At 44.7% G+C, this 25,036-nt stretch overlaps 1 protein-coding gene across 2 annotated transcripts in view; it reads left to right on the top strand.

The window, feature by feature from the left end:
- The window catches only part of VWCE (von Willebrand factor C and EGF domains), a 40,269-nt gene extending 15,950 nt beyond the window's left edge, over positions 1 to 24,319 (top strand). Inside the window, exons 6-20 of one of the 2 annotated variants that reach the window (XM_077321125.1) lie at positions 3,059 to 3,175; positions 4,558 to 4,686; positions 5,995 to 6,446; positions 6,890 to 6,983; positions 9,080 to 9,162; positions 9,984 to 10,071; positions 10,703 to 10,788; positions 11,186 to 11,303; positions 11,700 to 11,785; positions 13,441 to 13,537; positions 14,407 to 14,489; positions 15,977 to 16,067; positions 19,006 to 19,088; positions 19,448 to 19,553; positions 20,215 to 24,319. In XM_077321125.1, coding sequence (XP_077177240.1) covers positions 3,059 to 3,175; positions 4,558 to 4,686; positions 5,995 to 6,446; positions 6,890 to 6,983; positions 9,080 to 9,162; positions 9,984 to 10,071; positions 10,703 to 10,788; positions 11,186 to 11,303; positions 11,700 to 11,785; positions 13,441 to 13,537; positions 14,407 to 14,489; positions 15,977 to 16,067; positions 19,006 to 19,088; positions 19,448 to 19,553; positions 20,215 to 20,954 — 2,453 coding nt within the window. In that variant the 3' untranslated portion in view covers positions 20,955 to 24,319. The remainder of the gene's footprint in view (positions 1 to 3,058; positions 3,176 to 4,557; positions 4,687 to 5,994; positions 6,447 to 6,889; positions 6,984 to 9,079; positions 9,163 to 9,983; positions 10,072 to 10,702; positions 10,789 to 11,185; positions 11,304 to 11,699; positions 11,786 to 13,440; positions 13,538 to 14,406; positions 14,490 to 15,976; positions 16,068 to 19,005; positions 19,089 to 19,447; positions 19,554 to 20,214) is intronic. The other variant, XM_077321126.1, reaches the window with a different exon arrangement.
- The last annotated feature ends 717 nt before the right edge of the window (positions 24,320 to 25,036 follow it).

Raw genomic sequence — 25,036 nt, 5'->3', positions numbered from 1 at the left:
AGCTCTCACCCAGCCCAATTATTTAGGGTAGTTCAATCTTTGACCATACTCAAGAAAGGGCACCAAAATAGGAGTCAATTGGTGCTTGGCTGAGCTATTAGTGAGCTTCTTCGCAGATAAAGTCTTGTTGCTCCACCGGGACCATCCCGCCACTTTTGAAACAGAGAGGGAACTAGAGACCCATTGGCCACCAAGGTAGGATGTGTTTGAAGGCTTAGAATCATAGAATCATAGAGTTGGAAGGGGCCATACAGGCCATCTAGTCCAACCCCCTGCTCAACGCAGGATCAGCCCAAAGGATCCTAAAGCATCCTAAAGCTTCAGATGGCTCTCAGAAACTGTACAAGTTGCTGGGGTCAGTAAGGGCAACCACTTGCCCCTTTGATTCCTGTCTGTCTTGGTTACTCAAAACAAGTGACCAGCAGATAGGAGGCCCTCTGGGAGAGATTGTCAACCTCTCCCTGTCTACAGGGGAGTTCCCAGAGGTGCTAAAGGAGGCAATGATTAGGCCCTCAATCCCAGGAAAGGTAGTTGAAAGGGTCATGGCAGACTAGCTCCTGGATTACTTGGATGAAACTTCAGTGCTCGATCCATACCAGTCGGGCTTCTGTCCTGGCCATAGGGTGGAGATGTGTTGGTTGCCTTGGTGGGTGATCTTCGGTGCCAGCTGGATCAGAGCAGATTGGCCATTCTTGTATGGCTTGACCTGTTGGCCACATTTGATGTGGTCAACCATGAGTTTTTGGCCCACCACCTCATGGGGGCTGGGATTTGGGGAACAGCCCTTCAATGCCTGTGTTGTTTTTTTTTCTGGAACTGGACACAGAGGGTGGCAGTGGGGGAAATCCTGTTACACCCTCACAGATTCCCTTGTGGGGTACTACAGGGTGCAATGCTCTCCACCATGCTATTTAACATATTTGGGACAGCTGGTTTGGTTATGGGCTGGGTTGCCATCAATATGCAGATGACACCCAGCTCTATATCTTCATGGACAGTCACCCAGACTCCCCCCTGGATACATTTGCCAGATGTTTAGAAGTCATAGCTGGATGGTTAGAGCAGAGCCATTTGAAACTCAATCCCTCCAAGATGGAGGTCCTGTGGTTGAGCAGAAAAGGGGCAGGACAGGAAGCAAATCTCCCCATCTTTGCAGGGGCTCAACTTAAAGCAGCAAGGAATTTGGGGGTAATTCTGGATGTCTATCAATGGAGACCCAGATCACTGGGGTAGCACACATGGCGTTTTTTCATCCTCGCCAGCTGATGCTACTAACAACCTACCTGCCTCTGGACTGTTTGGCCACAGTAATCCATGCAATAGTTACCTCTAGATTAGACTTCTGTACATTGGCCTATACTTTTTCTTGACCCAAAAACTCCAGCTGGTACAGAATGCAGCTGCTAGGGTTCTCACTGGTTCATCTTACGATCATAGAGTTGGAAGGGGCCATACGGGCCACCTAGTCCAAAGGGTACAGAGGAGAGCGACGAGGATGATCTGGGGCCAAGGGACCAAGCCCTATGAAGATAGGTTGAGGGACTTGGGAATATTCAGCCTGGAGAAAAGGAGGTTGAGAGGGGACATGATAGCCCTCTTTAAGTATTTGAAAGGTTGTCACTTGGAGGAGGGCAGGATGCTGTTTCTGTTGGCTGCAGAGGAGAGGACGCGCAGTAATGGGTTTAAACTACAAGTTCAATGATGTAGGCTAGATATCAGGAAAAGTTTTTTCACAGTCAGAGTAGTTCAGCAGTGGAATAGGCTGCCTAAGGAGGTGGTGAGCTCCCCCTCACTGGTAGTCTTCAAGCAAAGGTTGGATACACACATTTCTTGGATGCTTTAGGATGCTTAGGGCTGATCCTGCGTTGAGCAGGGGGTTGGACTAGATGGCCTATATGGCCCCTTCCAACTCTATGATTCTGTGATTCTGTGACAAGGTGCCTCACCAAAAAAACGGAGTAAGCTTAGTGGTCATAGAATAAGAGGATGGGTCTTTTTATGGATTAAAAATAGGTTAAAGGACAGAAAACAGATTGGAAATAAATAAATGATCCTGTATAGACCAGTGAAGTTGCCTCCTTTGGAATACTGCATGCAGTTCTGGTCACCATATCTCAAAAAGGGCATTGCAGAACTGGAAACAGTCCAGAAGAAGGCAAGCAAGATGAGGTTGGAGGACCTTCCCATATGAGGAGAGACTGAACAGCCTAAGACTTTTCAGTTTAGAAAAGAGATGATAATGGGGGATATAACAAAGGTTTATAAATTTTTCAAAGTTCTGCAGGGCTTGTAAAATGGCACTTTTCTATGGTTGAGACCAGGGTAGTTCAGAAGGGCTTCCCTCCTCACTTCTCCTATATTCTCCCTACTGTAAGGTTTCCCTCTCTCTTCAGGATATCCCAGCACTGTAGCAGCATAAGATTACCAATTAGACAGTGCCAGCTGGCAGAATGGCAGAGGACTTATGAATTTTTTTACTGTGCTTTATTATATTTTATTGGATTCCAATTTTAAATGCTCAACTATTGTTGCAAATCACACCAAACTCAATTTCAGGGAGGTGTGGTCTAGAAATTGAATTATAAATAAATAAATATAAAATAAATAAGACTGAGAGAGGGCAGAGGAAAGTTTTTCTTCCTTTCAGCTCAGGAGCAAGCATCCAATACAGTTGATTACTGTTCTTTACTCAACAAGTAATTAAAGTGGAATTTACTGCCAGAGGATATAGGGATGGCCTCAGGCATAGGCAGCTTTAGAAGGGAATTAAGGAGATTCATTGAGGATAAGTCTGTCAGTAGCTGCTAGGCATGTTGACTAAAGAGAACCAACACATTCAGAAGGAGTAAGCCTCTCAACACTGGAGCCAGGAGTCAACCATCTGGGAAGGCCTCAGTCTTGCTCCTTCACAGTTGCTGGTTGTCCACTGTGTGAGACAAGATGGTGGACTAGATGGGCCACTAGACTAGTCTGATCCAGCAAGACTCTTCTTATGGGAAGTGTTTTTTGTTAATGAGGCAAATGATAGTGACAGGCCTGCCATCCATTTTGCTCCCAGATACTGATGAGTGCCTAGCAACCCCCTGTCAGCACCGCTGCAAGAACAGCATTGGCAGTTACCGTTGTTCCTGTCACCCTGGATTCTTCCTTCATGGAAACCGGCACTCCTGCATGGGTAAGTAACCTTTCTGGGATGCATGGCAGGAACAGGCTAATAGGGGCCTTTCTACCACATGCAGATAAAATGGAAGTTGTACAGGTTTAAATGGCATACAGGGAGGGGTGCCTCTCTGTCCTTCAGAGATAGGAATAGCTTTCTTTAGGACAGTTCAGATTTTCATAGTTTAAAATGGGAGCAGGCCCCAAAAAGGAGCAGCACCAGTAGTGACCTAGCATGTTCATCTACATGTGGGGTTGTAATGTGACTATCTTGAACACAAGCAGGCGTTCTAGCTCTGAGGTATTCCTTCTTCAAAAGTATGACCAGTTTAATACTTGAAGCCCACTAGTCTCTACAATGTGTGTAGAACAGACCCCTTTTGTTCCAGAGCCTGCTATACAGCCACATCCTTGGGCCTTTGGATTCTACTTCTTTTCTCTTCTAGATCTCCTGTGCCTTTAAGAACTGTATGACAAACAGAAACTTAACAGGAGCTTTTCTATCCTCACATCTCCATGCTGTGTAAACCCACATTTGCTGAAGTTAGGTCTGTCATTTAGGATTACAGGTAGGGTTTGGACTTCTTCTGGAATTGCAACTGATATCTATACAGAGAACCATTTTCCTGAAAGGAATGGTACCTTTGGAAAGTAGACTTCATGGCATCATTTCCCTTCTAAGTCTTTCCATGGAATCCCTACCCCAGCCTTCCCGCACATCCCCTTTCCAAATCAAGAATGTTGTAATATTTTGGGGTGGGGGCGGGGGAAGGTTAATATTTCCTGCCTTGTGGACCCTGATTGGTTGGAAAGGTGGTATGAAAATGCTTTAAAGAAATAAATAAGAATCTCCCCAACCAGCATTAACAACCTTATCTCCCATGCCACTGGAAAAGGCTTAGGAATTCTTCTTGGAGTTAATCGGTACAGTCAAATTGGGATGCTCATATAGCCGCCATTACACAACAATCACGTCACTTATGAGGTGACTGTAAAGATTTTCTTATCTTGGAAGGATTAAGCAATAAAAATGCTCTAGAGCAGGGGTAGTCAACCTGTGGTCCTCCAGATGTCCATGGACTACAATTCCCATGAGCCCCTGCCAGCAAATTGTAGTCCATGAACATCTGGAGGACCACAGGTTGACTACCCCTGCTCTAGAGATTTCAGTATATTCACTCCAGATTTCTGCAGAAAGAGAAATAATAAAGTAATAATTGTCCACCTTCTAGTTGCCATCTTGCTTACCATCTTGCTTACTATGAAACTGCATAGCATAAAAGGGCCTCAAGGCTGGTCCAAGCCCAGGTGTGATCTGATCATGTGAAAATGAACTAGGTCTCTGTGAGCCAACCCAGCCTTGATGTAAGTCCCTAGCACCTTGTGCATCTGGTGCAGATGTGAATGAATGCCGCCGGCCCAGTGAGAAGCGAACCTGCCAGCATTCCTGTCACAACACATTGGGAAGTTTTATGTGCAGCTGTCGCCCAGGCTACCGGCTCAGTTTGGACAGAGTGTCCTGTGAAGGTAAGGGTCTTTGTGTGGAGTCTTTGAGAGGTGTATCATTGGGTAACAGTTGAAAGGATCTCTATTAGTGTCATCCTAAGTAGAATGGGCTCTTGTAAGCCCATTGATGGTGCTGTAAATGAGACAGATTCCTAGATCCTAAATAGAGCTTCAGAGCTAAATAGTCTGGATCCACAAGGAAATGGGGTAATCTAGCTGGTATTTGTTGCTCTTTGTAAAGGAATGCGTAAGCGCTTATTCTAAGGTGGGAGTGTTCAGCCTCAAAGACAATGTTTGTAATTTCATGAAGTATCATACAGACACAAGAAAAAAATGTGTCACTTACCCCTAGTGATATGGCTGGCTCCTATCACATAGGCAAGTTAGGAACTTAAAGGTTGAGCTGCAGAAAAAGTTTTTTGTTTAAAATATATATTATTATAAGTGCATATTAAATTACTTGACCACTGAGGAAGCTACCCTTAGGGTTGAAAAACATCTGGCCTTACTTCCATGTGTATTCATTCATTCATTCATTCATTCATTCATTCATTCATTCATGTTATAGTTGGCCTTCCTCCTTGGACTGAAGGCAGATCACATAATAACGGCCCATAAAACCCCATTAAAACCTAAAAATCACAAACACAAGATGGTAGAAGGAAAAATTCTCCAGCCTCCCCACAACTGTCCATGAAGGGGTTTGTCAGATGTAATGATGTAGCATGAGAGGGCCCATTCATCTTAACAGACCTGACCTCAACCGAAAACCTTATTGATTGTATTATACAGTATATAGTGGAAATTGTATTGTTGTTTTTAATTTTTATGATGTGCACCTGATTAAAATAAATATTTGTATTTTAAATATAAAACATTTTTTCTGCAGCTCAATCTTTTCCTAATTTGGCTAGTCAGGTTGGGTTGTGGAACTTTCCATGAGATGTGTTCATAGATCTCCCACATAACAATCTGCACATTTGTTGGCCCTTGTTTATGGGCAATAGAAATGCAAAATTTAGAGTTAAAAATTATTTTGGGAGTTTTTAACTTCCAAATTCTCTGTAGTTGATGGTTTCAGGGAGGACAGTTTCCTGCTAGGAATAGAAGGCCGCAGAGCTGATCTTATAAAGAGAATCAATGAGAGTGGCTTTCCCCCCTAGATATAGGAATCCCCCACAATATGAATATGGAAGGAGATAAACAACTAGGGTTCCTGAGTGTGCTGAATGCATTTTGGTGATCGGCTTATACATTTTGGATATGCATGATATAGAGACATCTGCCTTATCTGGCCTTCTCTCATTCCCTCCCTCCTCCCTCCCACAGGTTTTTCAAAGACCAGCCTAGCCCCATCTCCAATCCTGCAATCTCTCCAGCATCCACCAACTTTGCTACATCTTTCTCCAGAGTCTGTGCCACCTCTTCATCCTCCTAGGGGTCCTCCTCCTTCCCGAGCTCCTGCTCCTCACAGTGTACCCAGAACTCACCCCCCTTCTCCTGTCCTGTCCATTTCATCTGTGCTTCCATCTTCAGTCTCTACTACACACAGTCCTTCCTTTGACGCATCGTCTTTGCTGAGAACAGCCAGGCCCTCTGTGATGACAAGCCATTTGCCACCATCACTGCTCCAGGAAGGGGTTATGGTGCCCCCTCCCCCAAGTACTTCTGCTCCAACAGTTTCCCCTGCTGCCCTGCCTTCTATCTGCTGGTATGATGGGGTTCCTCATGAGAATGGCAGCTATTGGATGGAGCCAGGCTGCCTGAACTGCTCCTGTGAGGTACGTGGTCTACAACAGGCTCCTCTCTACCCTGTCTACTGCTATGTTTGCACCGCTATCCTAATTAGGGATGGGCACAAACCTCAGTTTTGTGTTTTGTTTCAGTTTCTGGTTTGTGGTAGAATCACAAACAATCCATGAACTGATATGAACAAGGAGGTTGGTTCATAGCAGTTTGTGATCCCTGCTTTCTGCTCTCTGCCACTTTTTTTGTGGGGAACAGAAAACAGGGGTTCTCCCTGCCAAAAGGGGTAGGGAACATAAAACAAGGAGGTATATGGCTCCAATCCATGTAAACTCCTGCTTTCTGCTCTTCATGGACTGCTGCAAACTGCCTTGAAATTCATGGACGTTTGTGATGGACTTCAGTTCATGAACCAAGAACAACCCAAAATTTGTGTCCATCCCTATTCCTAATGGTAGCCTGTCTTTTTCTTTTACAGAATGGGCAAGTGCTGTGTGTAGCAGTGATATGCCAGGTTACCTGCTCCCACCCAGTTCCTGCAGTGGAAGGGAAATGTTGTTCTAGTTGCACAGGTGAGAGATGCAGCCTCAGTACTTATTTTTTTAACACATTTCTATCTCACCTCCCTATGCAGCCCAAGGTGGTTGTCAGAATTTACTGTTGAAGCCATGGCTGAAGCTTCTTGGTTGTTTCTCAAGGCCCTTCCACTTTCTTGAGGGTCAATTCACACATTCATGGATACCTTAGGCTGATCCTGCATGGAGCAGGGAGTTGGACTCAATGGCCTGCATGGCCCCTTCCAACACTATGACTATATGAGTCATTGCTAAGTCCTTGAAGTCACCAGATATGTTCCAATCAAAGGTGTTTTAGCCATTCTGAGCTTGGAACTTAATTCCAGGCACATATTGGTGCTATTTGGATTAGAACTATGGTGTGTAGGCTAAGCCTACCCTATACACAGTTTTCCTGAACTGAAATGGCCTGTCTTATCTGCTAGAAATGCTAGAAATGCTATTTGCCCTGTCATCAAAACATTTACATTTCCCCAGTGAGGCAAATAGTGCCTAGCCAGTGCTGTTTCGGTTGTAGAAATTGGCACAGGGGGGTTAAGACGCTCATGTGCACCATGGTCCTGATCCAAACACGCCCTGTGCTACCGTGGGATTTATACTCCAAGTATGGAATTCTTGGCTCACATCTGATTGAAAGTCCTTGTGGCAGCCATGAGGGCTTTGCAATCTGTGCATTGGTGCCTAGTGAATTCCAAGGGTCAGTTTTTAAAGGAATATGTTCACAACTGTCTCTAATGAAAATATCAAGTATGAATTGCACCATCCTTCTCAGTCTGTGTCTTGGGATAAGAAAAATCTCAGGCCCATTCCGCACAATTGCTTGCAGAAAGAAATAACAGAATTTAAAATAGTGGAATTCGGCGTAACGCATACCTGCCTTTGTAGTGGAATCCAGTAGCGTTTCAATCATTTCCCACAGGTTTCCGGTCTCGCCAAAAATCGCTAGAAAGGAAGTGATTTTTTCCGTGCTTTGTCCTGCCCCTGGCCATCAATCAAACGAACAGCCAATGAGCGGTTGTTATCATGCTCCGGAAAAGCCCCTTTCCCTTTAAGAACAGGTTTTTTTAAAAAAAGAAAAACACCCGTTGCAATGAATATGCCTTGATTCCTTGATTCCTCCTAACGTAGAGACCCATCTAGCTGGCAGCTGGCGTGTGAGCTGCTGATTCATTGTTGCCATGCTCCCCCGAGTGAAAAAAAAATCCCACCCCCCCTTGCACGGGCGCGATTTTCAGCCGAAAATAAAGGGAACTTGCAAACGGGGCTGTGTTGTGCTTAGGGGAGCTTTAAAGCAGCTCTGTGAAGGGACTGCAGCCAGAGAAACCTCGCTGGGTGAATGAAGGCTCACCGGCTCATTGCTCTCCGCTCGCTCCGAGAAAAAAAAATGGCGATCGCTTCACGGGAAGTTCAGAGGAGAGAGCCAGGGGGAGGGACTTTGCTGAAACCGCAACAATGGGAACGCACAGGTCTTTTCCACTAGTGTAGCAGATTGTTTGCAAGAATGTAGCGCTTTTCGGAGGGTGAATCCACTTTTCTGGATTCCCCTTTAAGCGCTACAATGAATCGCTTTTTGAGGATCGGTTTCAGGAGTGTGGCAGATTGTGTGCTACATCGTGCATAACTGCAAATTAGTAGCGTTTACAATTTGCCACACTCCTGCTGCATTTAACTTGTGTGGAATGGGCCTCATTTTTGTCACCAACAATTCTGTATGTTGACAAATCAATGCTGCGGTTTCCCATGAAAGTCTTTCCTCTGTTTGCTTGACATCCAACTTATTAGCAGTTTTTCTTCAGTGAGTCTTGTAAATGCACTTTCCCCCCCTTCTCACACTAGTCATGTGAAAGAGACCTTCAGAAAGACTTTGGCTAGTTTGAACCAAAATGTATCTCCACTTATCTCTTGCTGCAATTAGTTTCTTCAGACAATTCCATCTAGGCATTTCCTGTTTCTCAGCTGTAACCTCTGAACAGCTTAATGCTTCAGCCAAGTTTTTATTGAGTATAAATGGCACACCAGACCCCAAATGGTTCAGATGGAGGGGATTGAGAAGATTATAGTTTAACACCCTCTCTGATTCCTACCTCCTGCAGGCTGTTTGTATGATGGGATTGCCAGAGACGAGGGGGATGTTTTTGCTCTCTCTGATGAGAACTGCACAGTCTGTGTCTGCCTGGTAAGTCTCAGAGAGTTCAAGGACAGCAGAATCTTGGTCTGCTTTGTGGGGAAAGGCAAAGAAATCATGTATTGTGTTATCCTCAGAGCCTTTTACTGGAGACAGAGTTTCATGTAATGGGTATTGCATGTGCTCTGAATTAGTGGCATGCATGAGCATGCAAAGGGTGGGTCAGACGTTTTATGATAATCCAGGGAGTTCGGGTTGGAATAGAGGAGGGAATTTGAGTTTATTACTCCAGGGCAAGAATGGCTGTCTTCATTGCTTGTGTGCAACATCCTGCCTGCAACTGGTTTTTATCTGGCCCATGTGACTGTTTCCTAAGCATGCAAACAAAATGTCAAATTTATAAGAGAAGGGAGGATAATCGAATGGTGGAAGAGCAAACCTACACCCGCTACAGCTTCTTCTTCTGCCTTTGTGCCTATGCTGAATCTGCTTGGGGAATACTCCCTTCTACTCCAAGTCTGGCACTGACCTCAGAGACAGTCTGTCCCCCAATCTTTCATAAGAAGCCATGCTCCATGCCTATTTAGACTTTGTTGCTGGCAAACATTCCCACACAGCTGCTGGAAGGTCTCCAGATGTAAGCCCCAGAAACCAGTCCTGGAAATCCCTGTCCTGTAGAAAGTGCAAATCCATTATAGCAAAGGGTGCTTTTGCAAAGGGTGATTTGGAGAAGAGACCATCACCAATCAGAGCACTTGGATTCCAGTGGCCAGTCTGTTCTTCACTGGATTCAATGGCAGCCTGTAAGAATGGATATGTCAGGTATGTTGAACTTTTGGTAAGACTTTGCTATTTGTTGTTCTTTATTCCAGGCAGGCAATGTGTCCTGTATCTCTCCTGAATGTGTACCCACTCCATGCCCCAGCTCTGCTCACACGGACTGTTGTCCCTGTCAGCCAGGTAAATCTCTCTAAACATCTTACACAAAATTTACTCACCAGCTTTAAGCATACCTAGCCCCTGAACTGGATAGCCCAGGCAAGTCCAATCCTGACAGATATCAGAGACTAAGCAGGGCTGAACCTGGCTAGTATTTGGATAGGAGATCTCCAAAGATTTTGGTGGTAGTTGCTCCAAGGATAACTAGGGGTCATAGCATGGAGGTAGACAGTGGCAAATCACAATGGTACCACTTCTAACTGCAGATGAGTATCACATTTTTGCATAATGCTGGGTTTTTTTAAATCTCTACACTAGCATGTCAGGAAGAAAACAAGGTTAGAACACTGTGTTATGTCATGCTAGTTTCCTGCTTTCAAGATCCGGAGAGTGTCCAGTTGCGTGATCTTCCAACTGTACCTGGAAACGATGTAGTCAAGGAATAGTTATATCTGCTAAACAGCAGAATGTCTCATAGTAGACTTTGTCACAAGATATTAACATGGTCTCCGTGTAATCCTGACCAGGAGGACAACATAAATAAGAGCTGTTTTCCAGTAGGTGGCCTTCTGGATGGCTGCTCATAGTTTCTGTATTTCCTGTTATAGATTTTCTGCAGCGATACTGAGCCTACCATTGTTTTCTTCTGTAGCAGAATGCCATTTCCGTGGAGTGACATATGCAGATGGTGCTGAGTTTAGCTTGGATGGAGATGACTGTACCACCTGTGTGTGTAGGGTAGGTACCAAGGAGTCCACTGAGTGCCTTCTCCCAGAGAATATGGTGGGCAAGCCATTCAGAGTTTGCCATTTTTCTTAGTTGGAAGCCAGTAGATGAAGCGGAATGAGTAAGGATGAAGTCTAGCCTATGCATGGTTTGAGACTGCGGCCACACTAGTTGTGTTCTGCCACTCCCTAGACAGGGATGCCCTTTGGTGACCTACAGCACAGACGGTAGAAGCAGGATGGACAGTGCTGAAGAGTAAAGACAACCCTGCGCAGTCTGAAAGTTACAGTGCCAGACATCCCTAGTTTAACAAAATACAGTAGGGAGGAAGTTGTGGTGGGCTGCCTTGATCGAGTTTCTAAATCCCTGTTGCCTTTGTATGCCACATGCGCCTTCGTTCCTTCCCCAGCAAGGTGAAGTGGAGTGCTCCTTCACTCCCTGTCCTACTCTGGAGTGTCCTCGAGAGGACTGGCTGCTGGTCCCAGGGCAGTGTTGCTACACTTGCCGAAAGGCTCCACCCATGACAGGTAAGATCCCAAGCACTAGCAATTTTTGCACATGTCACTATGACCCGTGGCATGAAAATACCTGCAAAGGACAATGCTCATTAGTCTGCTAAATCTGTATTTCTAGTACATATTTATCCCGCCATTCCTCCAAGGAACTCATGATTCTCTCTTCCCCATTTTACCCTCACAATGCCCTGTGAGGTAGGTTAGGCTGGCTTGCCCAAAGTCACCTGGTGATCTTTACAACTGGGTGGGGATTTGGACCCAGGCCTTTCAGGTCCTGATCTGAAACTCTCTAATCACTATACCTCCCTGGTACTCCATATTCTCCCCATCCAGATAACAGCTTGTTTTCCCCTGATGAGGTTTAGTGGTGCAAAACCTCTGTTTCATTGTCTCTTCCTCCTTGGTCAGGTTGCTTTGTGGATGACAATGGAGTTGAATTTCCAGTTGGACAGATCTGGTCACCGGGTGATCCCTGTGAGTTATGCATCTGCCAGGTGAATGATAACCTGCTCTACTTCACTCTTTTTAAGCCTTTCCATCACCTGTCACATGAACGATGCTAGCTTCTGGTTGCTTTTGCCACCTTCCCCTAGTCAAGGCAAGGAGAATCCTCTGGATCCTCTGGGTAACCTAGTTCTAACTCCAGTTTCAGTGTGCCTGGGGGCCCTGTGTAGAATATGGACATTTAGGGCATGGGTCTTGCCCACTTAGGAATACTGAAGTTTAGGTATTAAATGACTTGGTCCCAGTCTGCAGTCACTGAGCACCATTAATGTAAGCTGCCACCTTATGTAAGCTACTGTGTAGATCTTGTCAAATGGCAGGATAGCAACCTGATATTTTAAAAATTGAAATGAACTGCACCTAGTGGTCCTACTTTCTTCTTTGTTCCTTGACCTCTTCATCCCACAGAGCCTCAGCCTCTGACCTATCCAATTCCCACAGCTTTCTTGATGATAATACAGTGATCTGCTTTTATGTCTAAGTGAACAGGGCAGCCATTATAAAGCTCCTCTGGCTACTATGGGTGTAGCTGTAGTGTTTTCAAAGAGATTGGACAGCTGTTGGCTGCTCTATATATGTATATAGTAAGCAGACTTTAAAATTTTAAGACTACTAAAACCATAAACAACTTTTAAAAGAGCAAAATGTGTAACTATCATGTATACATCATGGCCTTTTCAATGAATGAAATGTGTGCAAACTATGGAGTTGACCTCATTTGGAATACTGTTTTCAGTTCTGGTTGCTGTATGTCAGAAAGGATGCTGCAGAACAGTACAGAAGAGGGCAACCAAGAAGGTGGAGGGGATGGAACACCATTCCTATGAGAGACTGGGACTTTGCCAGTCTAGAAAAAAGACAGCTAAGGGGGAACATGATACCACTTTATAAAATTACCCATGGGCTGGAGATAGAAGATAAAGTACTCCTCCCATAATACTTGAACTTGTGGGTACCTCATGAAGTTGATGGACAATAGCTGCAGGATAGAAAAAAAGAGTATTAAATTACTGAATAATATAACTTAGGAATCCACCATCATTGGAAATATTGAGGGCTATTTGACATAAAGTAAAGGTAAAAGTATCCCCTGGGCAAGCACTGAGTCATGTCTGACACTTGGGGTGACGCCCTCTAGCGTTTTCATGGCAGACTCAGTACGGGGTGGTTTGCCAGTGCTTCCCCAGTCATTACCATTTACCCCCCAGCAAGCTGGGTACTCATTTTACTGACCTCGGAAGGATGGAAGGCTGAGTCAACCTTGAGCCGGCTGCTGGGATTGAACTCCCAGCCTCATGGACAGACAGGTTCAGACAACATGTCTGCGCCACAAGAGGCTCTTTTTGATGTAGGAGGAAGAATTAGCCAGATTTGACGTAGGAGGAGAAATTAGCCAGATTCTTGGAGGTGAAATCCATCAATGGCTACTGTCCATAGTGGTTAAAGAGAACCTCCATACACAGAGGCAGCATCTGGCCTTGGCCTCTGTTGCCCTACTTGCTGGCTCTCCAGACCACTATGTGAAACAGGTTTCTGTTATATATATAACAAATTCAGCCCAAAGGGTCTATGTGACTGAACAGTCCATCCTCAGTAGTCTACCTGTTTGTGCTGTGGGTTTCTGTGAAGTTTTTTTCCATTGCAGGTAGATGGTTCAGTAAGCTGCAAGAGGACAGATTGTCTGGAGACATGTCCTCATCCAATCCGGATCCCTGGCCAGTGCTGCCCTGACTGCTCAGCAGGTAAACTCCATCTTCAAAGAGAGCTCTTCCCCTTTCTGAAACATCAGACATCTTTCTTCCTGACAAAGTAGAATGTCAGATTTGCCTGGCAGAAGACTCAAATTTATTTGTTTTTTATTGCCTTAGTTTTCTTTTGATTGTAAAGCATGCTTACAGAACTCTGAATCACAGTTTTTAGTCTCTGAGTGATGCAAAATGCAAAGTCTACAAAATGCTGTTTGTCAAAGATAGAAACTGAATTATGATGCGGCTGGATTCCTAAAGTTCTTATACAACACATATGTAACATGGCATTAACAAGATGTGATGACGATGATTGGTTTAAAAGGCTTAATAGGAGAGTAGACAGATTCCTGTAGAACAGGTCTGTCCATGGCAGCTAGCCGTGGAAGTTAAATAGAACTTCCAGCTATAGAAGCAGCACCCCTCAAAACAGTATGGGAGGGCTCTTGCCTTCATATGAACCTCCTAGAAACATCTGACCCCTCAGTGGACTTTTGATATAATCCAGCAAGGCTCTTCTTTAAGTTATTTTGACCCAAACATGCTTTGAGTGTACAAATGCCATGCTCTGATAGTTGAAAGGGCCCTTGTAATACCTAGCAGATGTGATGGTCCTGCCTAGCTCCCCCAAAGGATACTCTCATCGCCCACTCAGGCAAAAGGCCCTCAAGCAAGTGAGTGAAACACAGTGTGGCTTGAAGGCCAGGACAGAAGCTCCTTTGCGTATGGTGGCACCACATCTCAAAACATACTTTGCCGTAGTTGCTAATCCATTAAGATGTGTAGAAGGCTCCATGTTCTGAGAGTGTTGCAGAGGCACTTGATGGGACCAAACCTGGCACATTTTTGTTCTTTTCAAACCACAGGTTGTACCTATGCAGGCAAGATTTTTTATAACAATGAGACATTCCCATCCATCCTGGACCCCTGTCTCAGTTGCATTTGTTTGGTGAGTGTTTGATTCTCCTTGCTCAGCCTATAACTCCACCTTAGTTACAAACCTAGAGCTCAAGCAACAAACATCATCGTGCTTGAGAGCCTTCCAACAATGCAAGGGCATCAATGTTGCAACATAATGAGCTTTCACACAATCAGGAAAAACACCAAGCTGGCACAAATGTTCTGTCGCTGCTATAGGACTGCCAGCATTGCTCAGCTTGGTGTAGTGGTTAGGAGCGCGGACTTCTTATTGGGCAACCCGGGTTTGATTCCGTGCTCCCCCACATGCAGCCAGCCGGGTAACCTTGGGCTTGACACAGCACTGATAAAACTGTTCTGACCAAGCAGTAATATCAGGGCTCTCTCAGCCTCACCCCCTCACAGGGTGTCTGTTGGGGGGAGAGGAAAGGGAAGGCGAATGTAAGCCACTTTGAGACTCCTTCGGCTAGAGAAAAGCGGGATATAAGAACCAGCTCTTCTTCTTCTTCGGACAGCAAGGAAGAAAAAAGACAATAGAGTCACAGCAGTATGTGTCCCTCTGTACATTCATGTGCACATGTGTCTGTCTGTCTATCTGTCTCTTATATCAGGTAAACTTACATCCCATTCTAGATAGATTGCACTTCCCTTGGAGGACCAGGTTTATAGTTTGAAGGTGCCTTTACATCTAGTTCTGCTACTTAAGAAGGAAGTCACAGAGGTGACCAAGGATTGCTTAGCTAGTTTTCTAGCTGCAGCCATTCCTGGTTTGCTACCACCCAGGTGAGAATTTTCCATGTATACCCTGTGAGGCTGCCTATGAAAAATGACTGGAAACTCTCATTGATTTAAAATGTGGCTGCCAAGAGTTTGTAGAGGTAGCACATATTGAGGCCCTAGGACTCCTGCTGGATATGTGATGGCCAGGGATACTTTTCACAAGCTTCAGCTGGTAAGCCAGATTCGGCTATTCTTGGGCAGGAAGATCTTGTAAAATGCATAATGGGATCCTGGAAGCAAGTTTTTGATAGTTCTGATAAGGAATGTATTTTATATGAATTTCCACCATTAGACATAGGCAATGGTGGTGGCTATATTTTGTTTGACATTTTTAAAATCCAATAAAGTTTTATTGTTATGAACATTTAAATAAATAAAAAAAGAATTTAGGATAGCCAAGTGGCTGGAGATTACTCCTAGGGTGGCAGGGAAAAATGTTAATGACCACAGGTCATGTCACTTCTAGGGAAAACTGAAAGTGGGAATCCTATTTAAGAATCTAGGAATAATAGAGTTACCAGTAATTCCTAGAGCACCAGGGCATTACCACCCGGTTTTGCCTAGATGGTGCCTCCCCTTTCCTCATGGCAACCAGCAACACACAAGCGAGGGAAATGAGAATGTGGGAAAGCCTGAAGTGTTATACCTCTCTCATGCTGGGCCTGAGTTTGCAGTTGCAGCCTGCCTGCCCTTAATGTAAGATCTTGGTGTCCTCTTTTGTGTATGATTATTCTGCAGCTTGGCTCTGTGGCCTGTTCTCCCGTGGACTGCATTGTCTCCTGTACATACCCTTTCCACCCTGAAGGAGAGTGCTGTCCCATTTGTTATGGTGAGTAACATAGCCTCAGTGTGCTTTTATCTGCTGAGATATTAAAGCAGCACACTTCATTCCATTTTACCCTCACAACAGCCGCCTTGTGTGGTATGTTAAGAGTGTACATATGACTGGTGCAAAGTGATCCCGCACACTTCCATGGCAGAGTGGGGATTTGAACCTGGGTCTCTCAAATTCTAGTCAGACAGTTTACTGACTATAGCACACTGGCTCTCAGGTGCAAATCAATTTCCTTAAAATACACTAAGGTATGGCCAATACTGTAGTAGAATAGGAGAGAATGAGATAGTTTTACTGCCCAGGTATCACGTTTTTGCAAGAGGGCCATGGTGTTTATCTTTGGAGATTTTTTTCCCCAGCACCCTAGAAAAAGACTGCAGTGGGTACACTGGACCCTGACCGCATAGAGGTGACCATCGCATGGATCACTGTGGCTGCCGCTGAGGAGTTATAAGCAACATACATAGGCCCATTCCGCACAAGGACCAATGTTGCCAATTGCTTTCACAAAGTGGAAACGCTATTTTAAATAGTAGAATCTCGGCGTTCCGCATATCTTCATTTGTAGTGGAATCCAATAGCGTTTCATTCGTTCCCCACAGGTTTCCGGTCTCGCGGGAATCGCTAGAAAGGAAGCGATTTCTTTCTGTGCTTGTTCCCGCCCCTGGCCGTCAATCAAACGGAACAGCCAATGGGCGGTTGTTATCATGCTCCCAAAAAGCCCCTTTCCCTTTAAGCACAGTTAAACACACACCCACACACCCACACACCCACACACCCACACACACACACAGTAGCAACGAATATGCGTTGATTCGTTGCAATGGAGAGACCCATCTAGCTGGCATGTGAGCTTGGCAATTCATCGTTACCACCCTCCCCGAGTGGGAAAAAAACATCCCCCACACACACAAGCGCGATTTTTGGCCGAAAATAAAGGGAACTGGCGAACAGGGGGCTGTGTTGTGCTTGGGGACTTGGGGGAGCTTTAAAGCACTTCTGTGGAGGGACTGTAGCTGGAGAAGCCTCACTGGGTGAATGAAGCCTCACCGGTTCGTTGCTTTCCCCGGTCCAATGGGAAAAAAATGGCGATTGCTTCGCCGGAAGTTTGGAGGAGAGAGCCAGGGGGAGGAACTCTGTTGCAACCGCTACATTGAGAACGCACATGTCTTTTTCGCAAGTGTTGCAGGTTGTTGGCAAGAATAGCAATTTTCTGAGGGTGAATCCACTTTTCCCAATTCCCTGAAAATCGCTACAACGAAGCGATTTTGGCGCTAGTGTTGCAGGAGTGTTGCAGATTGCTCACGACATCATGCATAATGCAGTTTTAGTGGTGAAAACAAAATGTAAGGCTAGTGCTATATTAAAGGCGTGCGGAATGGCCCATGGTATATGTTGCATGTATTTATCCTTGCAACAGATGTGTTAAGCAGGCTATGCTGAGGTTCCAAAGTCATCCAGTGGCTGTCGTGGCTGTGTGGAAATACAAATCTGCAACTCCCAAATAAAATAGGACATCAGGGTGTTCTGGAAACAAATGTGGCATTTAAAGGTTGTTAATAGCTGTTGTTAAGAGGAGAGAACTCCTGCAAAATGGAGCTCTTTAGCCAGGCATTTGGTTGAGGTTGACCAAACCAACAGCATCTGCTGGGGCTTCCAGAAACGCTCCCCATGAACTGATCCCAAATAGACCAACCTCGGAGACCATAGCTGACAATGTTGTCACCATTGGTATTGGAATTGTTGTATGGAAGTGATGTTGGAACTGTTGTTGCTGGTTGTTGAGACTACTGTTACTATTGTGTTCTTTGAAGTTAAACTGTGCTCATCCCTATGTTCGGTGTCAACTGCCCTGAGCCACAGGGGAGGGCAGTATAGAAATACAATCAATCGATCAAACCTTTTCCCTTGGTACCATTTGCCCAACGTAGATCAGCCACTGGAGTTGCTACTTGTCCTGTGAGGCAAATAGCAGCTCTGTGGGGTGTGCATCAGGAAATAGCACACACAGCTGCTGCTAACATTTATGAAAACATTAAGGAGAACCACTTGCAGATCTTCTGTCATGCCTACTTCAGCACTAAGTCCAACGCTGGCTCCCATTGTCATATGTGCTTGCCATTTTGCTCTCTTTCCAGGTACTTTCCATTCTGCCTGCAGAAGAATGCTATGTAACTTGCAAGCTTCCATGCTTTTGCATAGCATAAATAGTCCAATTAATCTTATTTATGTTATCTTACTAGTATGTCAAAACTTTAGACATCTACATCTGCATGCAATCTGTATGCATAGCAATAGTCCTATCAGTTGATGGTTGTCTACGTTGCCAATGTTGCCTTCTTTAGATGAGCCCCAAACTTAAAATTCCAACATGTGATGGTCACTGGAATGGATCTCCCATCCTCAGGTTTCTAGTAAATGCTTTGCCGCCCCCGTTGCCAGCTGCATGACATGAGGTGGCCTTACTTCTGGCTTAAACTGACTGGTATGACACAGTTGTTTTCCATTCAGTTTCAGCGTTACAGCTTGTCATTCTGATCTGTCTGGCCATTGGTCTTTCTAATGCAGCCTTTCCCAGTTTTTTTTACCATTGAGACACCTCTGAAGCATTCTTCAGGCTTCGATAATTCCCAGAAGTGATGTGATCATGCAGAATATAGTTGGGAAGCATAGCTGTTACATGTCCACCCTGCGCCCCTCCCCTTCCCAACCGCTCCAGGCCCATCATTGGCCATTTTGGGAGAAGTGGGTCAATATGACCATATGTGGTTGTATCACCTGATAAATGCTCAACAAAATTTTAAAATATATAAAAAATTAACTCCCACCCATTTGGGAAAAAATTAACTGCCATCCATTTCATGAAACCCTGGTTGAGAAAGCCTGCTCTAATGGGACTTCTGTTCACAGTGGATTTCTTGCCCTGTTGCAGATTGCAATTATAATGGAAGGAAAGTGGTGAATGGACACACCTTTGTACCAGAGGGTGAACCCTGTATTCATTGCACCTGCCAGGTGAGCTTCCCTCCCAAAAGAAGAGTGCAGGTTAGGCATCCTGCAGAGTGGTTGAGACTTGGCAGGGGTGGGGGAGAATGTTCAGTGATTGATGTTGGCTCAAAAGACCCACTTTCTGACACCCAGACTGGGTGGCTGTTGCCCTTAATACTCTCATCTGGACCTGTTATCATTAGCATGCCTAGAATAAGGTATGTTGGTGCCACTTTGTTTGAGATCTCCCTTGACAAAAACAAATGCCTTTTGCCTGCACCACCACCTTCTCCTTGTGGGATGGGGTTCCCAGAAAACTACACATATAGCAGTGCCAATTCTCCAGAGGACAATGCAACCTAATTTGCTTGTTGCTGTCTCCTCAGCTTGGAGAGGTGAGCTGTGAGAAGAGGCCCTGTCCAAGCACCTGTGCAGAGCGCTTTGTGCCTCCTATGCATTGCTGCCCAGACTGCCAAAGTAACAAGGTGACAGGTAAACCTATTCTTCATCTGTTACTTGGGATTTCGTTGGAGTCTTTTTCTGTGGATTCAATATCATGAACTCTCACAGCAAGGAACTCAGTAGTTGGGAAACAGAAAATGCAAGGTTATGTCCTATGCATCTCTTCTGCTAACTGCTGTGCTTTTCTCTGAGTCCTTTGCTGAAAGGACATCTTACGCATGAAAGCTTATGCTGAAATAAACTTGGTTAGTCTAAATCTTTGTTTTACATTGATGCAAACAAATCAACAGAATATCCCTTGTGCTAGTGGACAGTGTTGCCTTTACTTGATGGATCTGCCAGTTCTGGTTGGTCTTACATTACATTTTAATCACAAACATACACACACACACCCCAGCACTGGCATATCTGAACATGCAGGTTAGCTTAAAGCCACAATACGTGTTGTATTAGCATATTATTAGAAATTTCTCATCATCCTTCACTCTGTGTGTGTGTGTGTGTGTGTGTGTGTGTGTATTAGCGTTGTATTTATGTCTTTGGTTCTCTTTGTGAGATGCACCAGAGAGAAATAGTGTCTGTTTGTGTGTCTATTCTGGTCAGGGTTTATATAGTTTACAATGCAGGCAGAAAAGAGAGGGCATTCAGAAAAAATGAATGCTAAATCTAGTGTGTGGTTTCTTCACCCCAGATGCCCTGGCCTCACTGGAGAAGAGACTAGCCACCTCTCACACAGAGGTTGGAGAGGCAGAGACAGCGTTGCAAACCATTCCAAGACATCCCATGGCGTTGCCACCTGAGAACAACTGCAGTCTCTGCAACAGCACATCTGTACCTGCCTCAGTCTCTCCAGGGGTCCATCTTGCAACAGACAATGCACTTTCTTGGGAGACTCGATATGTGACCTCAGCTACCCCAGGAAATGTTGTTGGGCTCCGTCAAAACAGACCAGAGGATCTCTCCAGGCTGCAACTCAACAGACCACCCAGTGTTAGACCTCCTCCTTCTTGGCTAGGCTATCCTGCAACCCCCCAGATAAGATCAGGAGGCACTCTGCCACTTCTACCTAGAGCAGAAGGTGTCAGGTCTCATCCCACCAGACCAAGCTCTTCTGGTTCCCCCTCAGCTCATACTTCTCAAACTTTTCCCATTACAAGGACATCTGGAATATCCACTTCGGCTTATGCTCCCACTCGGTCTACTGAAACCAACCACACAGATCCCGTCAGTAGCCCTGTTGGTCCCTCACATACCCCCAGCTTTCCTATGCCACTTCCAGAGTCAGCAGGCCCCACTCCAGACTCTCAAGAACTTCCTAGAAGCCCATCTCACACTACTCATAGTCATTTACTTATGGGCCAACAAACTGTGGAGAGCAGCCCTATATTGCCCCCTGCTGATGAGAATAACAACAGTGACACAAATCCATAAAGGAGGATCTATTTTGAGCAGAAGAAATCTAACCACTTCAGCCTCATAAATGAAGGAGGACATCTACAGATAGGGTTTGCCACTAGTGGTATGAGCTGGCCCAGCCACTACTTGTCTCTGGCCGCATTCTCTGTGTTCTTGAAGAGCAGGTCTTTTTAGTGCAGGCATTATTTGAGCCTTGGCTTAATGTTAAGGAGATGAGGTCTAATCTACCTACCTGACAAAAAGCTTCCTGACTATAGAATGCAGTGGAGTGTCTTTTCTTTGCCATTTCAAAATATACAAATTCCAGAAGTTCCTCCTGCCCTTTGGGGGAATGCAGGTGCTGAAGGATATATTGGTTAGTGCCAAGGGTCCTCTTCTAATTGCGTTGCTTTTTCTCATTGTTGTGCGGTTGGTGTTCTGCCAGTAGGGGAAGTTCACAGGCCAGTCTAGCACAGATATCCTGTTGCTGCTTGCAGACCTGTATCTCGACTTCTGTGCTGAAAGGTGTGAAGTGAAAATGGCCAATTTAGTGGCAGCCAAAAGTTTACTCTCTGACTAGACTGTTTTGAACATAATCATATCTATTGTCCCTATGTAGACTTCTTGGCATGTGTGAATCCAAAACGAAAGCACTCCTTTGAATTCCTTTTCTTGCTTTGGTAACAGATCTACCAGTACATATGGAGTTCTAAAGGTTATAGTATTGTAATGCTAGATTTATATATACAGTTTGCTCTATCTGCATTTAAACACGTTAATTCTAGGTTCCAGGGAGATGTGTATTTTGATGTTTAAACATCTTAACTGAAATTCAGGCAGAAATCTTAGGTGTGGGATGCCAGCAATCACATCCTCACCCCCACCTCCAAAATTGGTCTTTTATGGTCCTTGGACTTTTAGGATTGTAGGATATTTTCCCCACTCTTCAAGCCAGTGGCAGGAGAGGCTTTTGCAAAAACTACCTCAGAGAGGTGGGGGACATCGCATCAGACACTTGATTGCCATAGCTTCCTGCAAAGAACCCTCACCACTGTGGTTTTGTGAAGATGTCAGGGATTCTTTGTTGATTATTTCCTTTGTGAAAAGGCAGCTCCCAGAGTTCCTTGGTTATAAATTATGTCAGTCATCAGGATTGAGACTGGTTTACATGTACAGTATCAACTTGACACTTGGGCACATCCTCACATGGCAGCTTGGAAAGTGTTTTGAAGTGCATCCAGTGACACATCTGGTTTTCACTGACCAGATCCAGGGAGGCTTTTCTCTACATCGTTTCCCTTGCCTTCCACAAGGTGAATGAGGGCATATTCCAGAGAGGCTCTGCATTCTACACCACAGGTTTCAGAGCGTCAGTGCAGGGACCAGTCCAGGAAGAGGTCTAAAAGGCCTACCTATCTTTCCCCAGAGCTATGGACCCACACCATCACTTTAAACCTCTTCACATGTGACCATCAAGACCAATTTTGTATCATTCTTTTCCTCACCGGTGAGGCTCTTTGTTTTCAATCTAGGTTCAAAAGGTTCTTATGATTACATGGTTTATTGTATATTTTCCTAGGAGCAAATCATGATTTTTGCCTGCTATCAAAATGGTGATGCTAGGCCTTCTCCTGTAGCAGGCTTTCTCAGCCAGGGTTTCTTGATGGTCCTGGAAGGGTTTTCTGAACGGGTAGGAGTTAATTAATGTTGAATATATATATAATTGTTAAACATTTATTCTTATATGACCGTGTATGGTCATGTTGACTCCCTCCCTCCCAAAATGGCCAATGATGAACCTGGAGGGGGCGGAAAGGGAAGGGGCCGTAGGTGAGCGTGTATACAGCTATGCTTCCCAACCAGATTCTGTATGATTGCATGCCACTTCTGGGGTTTCTCAAGGCCTGAAGAATGTTTCAGGGGTTTCTCAGCAGTAAGAATGTTGAGAGAGGCTGCCCTGTAGCCTCCCAGCATCCTGTTTTGTTGCATGCCAGTCCCTTGGACACCAGTGAGAGGAAATGGGGAGAAGGAATGCACATCAGAAACCATGGGGGAGGGGGTTGCAGATAGCTAGAGCATCTGCCATGTTGTTTACCTGCGATGCCAGCTATAGCCTGACAATCTGTACTGAAAGCCTGCCTTGAATAGTAGCTGGCATAATCATGGTCTGTGTCTGCTTACTTTTATGTTGCAAATGAACTTAATTCTTCCTTCAATAGAGTTGCCAGCATTGTGCTGTGCCTGGGGGCAGTGGAGTTTCAGGGGATGTGAAATCATATTCTTCCTGATGCCCTAATAAGATTATACAGATTGTCTGTGATGTTCTAGGCATTTCCTCAATGTCACTTCATTTCCAGGTGGTAGGTTGGAATATGTGACATCCCCTCTGGGAGATGCTCTAGGAATTCCTCCAGTCTCTATGGTCTTTACCCATAGCCAGTCTCCAATCCAGGCCAGTAATAAGAATGCACCATGTGATAAATTATAAACATGTTTTGATCCCAAATTAAAAACAAGCAGCCTTCAAGTTGCTTTGCCGTGGATGCAAAAGCCAGTATGAATGACAGAATCTTTCCATACAGACACATTAAAAATCTAGTTTGAAAATCATGAGTCTTTGGCATACTTCCATATTCTACTACAAACCATTGGAATTGTTTTCAGATCCTGTTCCATAAAATGGGTAATAGAACCTCCGTTCCTCACAAGAACCATCTATCCTTCCAAAATATGTTGCTTGTAAACCATTTTAACTGTTGTGGATCCTGGAAAGTACAATTTGGTGCAGTTAAGAAATCTTTGTTAATGGTTTCTAACACCTTTCTTAGAACCCACTTTTTGGTGTAGATTTATGTTGCATAGCATGTGTTGCAGCTCTTTGTAAGTGACTGGTGCCAAAATAACCATCTACCAGCTTTCTTCTACTCTAAACTTTCCATTAACCAATTCCCAACACACTAACGTTTCCAATGTCCCTTAAATCTAAGAGCTGATTCACACTGCCTTGATGCTCAGCAGAAGGTCAATGAAAAGCATTATGTTCTGAGGTGACTTGAAGGCTTTTTGTGGTGTTTGTTTTGTGATGGCTGTTTCATATTCAAGTGAGATCTCTTGAGGCATTGAGGGAATCATGCCATGTGCGAACTCAGCCAGGCTACCATATGCTGCAAGTATCAATGAACTCTCAAATTCATGGTTTGCTACATTTTTCGGAGTAAAGGTTTGACTGTAAATATTATAATTCAGTGAACAGTTTGATTTGAAAGAGTTTTGTTTTTAACAACTAAAGCATATGTCACATAAAGTTAGCATATATTTCATCAATCATGTTGCTTTTAGAACAGAAAAGCTAAGTGCTCAAAGTGTACTATTTTTTAATAAAGAATTTCTGCAAAGGACAATCTTCTATGAAAGCCAACATGAGTGCCTGTCTGGGAATTGCAAAGCAGCTTTTCATTTAGTCTGTTTTCATGGAGACTTTCTGTCTCTGCAGCAGAACAAAGATTCTCAGAACTCGACTGAGGAAGCCCTTGGAAGTCTGGAAAAATAGCGTAAGCCTCTCAAAATGTAACAAAGCCTGAAGCAAAATGAAATTATCCAAACAAGATTACTCCAAAATGAATTACTCCAAACAATCCAGTTATGCTTGAGTACTGCTACTCTGCCATTGACTATGGAATGGTCCAGTCGTGTGGTCAATTTATGCCGGGGTAGTCAAACTGCGGCATACGCTGGGAGTGGCTCATGGGAATTGTAGTCCATGGACATCTGGAGGGCCGCAGTTTGACTACCCCAGGCCTAAGGCTACTTCAGATGTTACAAAGTTCTCATGTTTGTTGGTGGACTAAATGAGGATGTTGCATCAGATGTTCAATGTGAGTTTTGTGCCTTCCGGACTCATAAATCCCCTTTCCTCCTTGCAGTCATGGCATGCGGATAAAAGCAGTTCAAACCCCACCCCCTGATTTATTTCTGTGCTTTGCCTAGTATGCTGCTGGGGAGATAAGGTTGATTTGGAGAAATTTGTTGTATCTTCCCTTACTGCTTTGCCTTGGGGTCTGTTCTCCCTGCCTTTCCTCTCTAGACACAATATTAGGCAAGTAGGACATGAACCATTT

Source organism: Paroedura picta, chromosome 2 (genome assembly GCF_049243985.1).
Source record: "Paroedura picta isolate Pp20150507F chromosome 2, Ppicta_v3.0, whole genome shotgun sequence".
Classification (NCBI taxonomy): Eukaryota; Metazoa; Chordata; class Lepidosauria; order Squamata; family Gekkonidae; genus Paroedura; species Paroedura picta.
Note: the sequence above shows the minus strand (reverse complement) of the source record. Positions and strands in the feature narration are given on the sequence as shown.